At 40.7% G+C, this 2,753-nt stretch overlaps 1 protein-coding gene across 1 annotated transcript; it reads right to left on the reverse strand.

Moving 5' to 3' along the window:
- Positions 1–1,518: 1,518 nt before the first annotated feature.
- On the reverse strand, positions 1,519–2,455 carry LOC127810130 (RING-H2 finger protein ATL78-like). Its single transcript, XM_052349403.1, has one exon. It carries the CDS (start codon positions 2,343–2,345, stop codon positions 1,668–1,670), a length of 678 nt encoding a protein of 225 aa, XP_052205363.1. The 5' UTR covers positions 2,346–2,455; the 3' UTR covers positions 1,519–1,667.
- Positions 2,456–2,753: the final 298 nt, after the last annotated feature.

Consider the following 2,753-nt stretch of genomic DNA (forward strand, 5'->3'; position numbering starts at 1 on the left):
AAACCCTCTTCTACCAATAAAGTGATTAATTAAATTATAATTAAATCAAAACAACGTAAAATTTAATGAGAAAAATCAAAAGAAAAACATGCGCAAATTGGATGATTTTCCAGAAGTCCCAAGCTCAGGCCAAAGGATCCCAAAATATAAGGGGTTTATGGGTGTTTATAGATATCAATTGCAATTGGGACACGTGACGTGCACATTGAATAATGCAAGATTCTTTCGATTATAGGCATGCTTCGATGCCTTGAGTACTGCCTTAGAGTTAGACATGCTCAGAGGAACCCTGGGTGAGAAACCCTCTCGAGAAAAAATCTCTAATGGAAGGAAAGCCTTCGAATGTTGGTCTTGTCGTAGTGAGGCGATGAGAGATGGATGCTTGGGAGTCTTCTAGTGACCCTCGATCACCAGAGGCACCAGAGACTTTGATTGAATATATACTTGTGTGAATGCTTGGAGGGGTCATCCGTGGATGGTTGTGCGGATGCGTTGAAAGGTCATTCGTGAGAGCATATGCGAGTGTCCCGAAGGGTCTTTCGGGACACTCGCATTAGTTAAGGTTGGGTCATCATTGATGATGTTTCATCTTGTTCATTCTTCTCATTTGAAGGTGAAATTTTTTTTATTCGGTCCGATATTTTTTCGAATAAATCTCTCTTGAAGACAAGGTTACAACACATTCTCCTAATTGATTTTTTCTTAAGTCACTCACTACAAAGAGGGTCACTTGTCATATTAAAAGTCACCTACCACCAAGAAGGTCACTTAACAAGTCACTCGTCAAAAAGAAGGTCACTTATCATATTAAAGATCACCTACCACCAAGAAGGTCGCTCCTATTATATATTTAGTATTATAGTCAAACAATAATAATTATAACACTAAACCATTTAAGGATTAATAATTAATGAGATGATGAAAAAAAGTTGGTCGTCTAGAACAAACTAACTGTTGCTGCACTTGCGCATTTCCATGATTATTTTCACTTGCCTTGGCATAAATTGGGCTCTGTGCCATGAGTTTGGTGGTTGGGCGTGGGCCTTAAGCTTAAATAATGATTTTCACTTACTTTCTTAATTTCTTTTGTGCCTTACTTCCTGAATGCAATATAGAGGATGAATATGAGAGGTTGGTTTTGGTCGGAAAAATTGCATTTTTTGTGCTGTGTGTTAGGGTAGGGCTCCCTTCCTCCATGGAGAAAATCCCAAACTTGGTGGATAAAAATTCATTTTAAAAATTATTTTGTGGCTCAATTTAGAATTTAGAGTTTAAAATTTTGATTTTTTTATCAGTAAAATTATTGGTATTGGTTTGAAAAAGTCTTAAGTGAGATATTTGTAGACAATTGATGGAATATAGTGAAACTTCTTTAATGGACCTTTGATCCCGTAGTTTTTATCTTCCGATTTGAAGAGATTTTTCTTGTAAAATTTGGTATCTCTTGTGTGATTGATTTTGATTGATTTGGACGATTACTTATATTCTTAGCTTTCTCGTAAATTTTTACAAATTAAAGAAATTTTGTTCATCGACCAAAATGAGTAAAATTTTATTTTACAAGTTTTGGTACATTTGTTTGGTTTTCCCCTAACACTGTGGACTGATTAATTTAATTGTGATATGTATTGCCTTCAAAAAAGAAAATTAATTTGCGCCCTTTACAGCTACAATTGGTAGCTACGCACTAATGCTTCAGGTTCAAGGGGTGCAATAATGCTCACGATTATTTCTGGCGGCGGCGGCGGCGGCGGAACAGAGCTGCCGGGCTGGCCGACGATCTTATGGCATGTCTTGAGGAGGCAGTGGCGACAGGTAGGGCAGGAAGAGTGTGAATTCAGCCACTTGTCGATGCAGCGGACATGGAACCCATGGTTGCAAGTGGGCAGGATCCGCACACGCTCGCCCGCTACGAACTCCGACAGGCATATCACACACTCCGTGTCCAACCTTGGCTGCACCTTCAGCTCCGCCGCCGAGTAGTTGAACGTAGTGAAAGTCTTGAGAGCCGCCTTCTTGATTCCTCCGGTGGAGGCGGCGGCTCCTCCTCTTCCTCCTCCTCTTCCTAGGCCTAAGCATCTCCCCGCACACCTAATGAGGAAATTGAGCCCCAGGAAGCACACCAAGGCGCAGAAGAGCACCGAGAGCACCATCACAACATTTGCATCAAAGTTATAATGCCCAGCGTAGGGGTCCGCCGTCGCGTTGTGGCTGTCGGCTCGTGGCGGCGCCGCCGTGTCCGTGGGTGTGGATAGCAGCAACCGTCTCATTCTGTACGAGTGTGGGGGGAAAAGGTGAAAAGGAAGTACGGTAGGATATGAATTAGAAATTGAAGAAGCAGACATAACGGTAGTTTGCAGGTTGGTTGGTTGGTAGAATTAGAAAGAAGAAGAAGAAGAAGAAGAAGAAGAAAGAAAGAAAGGCAGAGGCAGAGGCAGTTGCAGACTTGAATTTGGGGGCAAGGGAGGGGTTGGGGATTGGGGGCTTATTTATGGAGGGACAAAGTTCGGTCGGAAATGGATATTTTATTTTTAAAATATTGCGGTTTTATGTTACATATTTAGCGACCATCTCATTTTAACCCCTCCCTCCCACTTTTGCCTTTGTGTTCGTTCATGCTTTTATGTCAGCCTTTACAATGTATATAGGAACCCAAACAAAATGAGTAAAAATGTTTAGCAAAAAGATAAATAATAATAATAATAATAATAGACATACAAATATTCTACATTCTTTTTTCTCCAAACACTAGT

The sequence above is a fragment of the Diospyros lotus genome, chromosome 9 (genome assembly GCF_014633365.1).
Source record: "Diospyros lotus cultivar Yz01 chromosome 9, ASM1463336v1, whole genome shotgun sequence".
Classification (NCBI taxonomy): domain Eukaryota; kingdom Viridiplantae; phylum Streptophyta; class Magnoliopsida; order Ericales; family Ebenaceae; genus Diospyros; species Diospyros lotus.

Bases quoted from the DNA above. Each gene is read 5' to 3' on its own strand.
- LOC127810130 (XM_052349403.1), bottom strand. From the start codon at position 2,345: ATGTCTGCTTCTTCAATTTCTAATTCATATCCTACCGTACTTCCTTTT.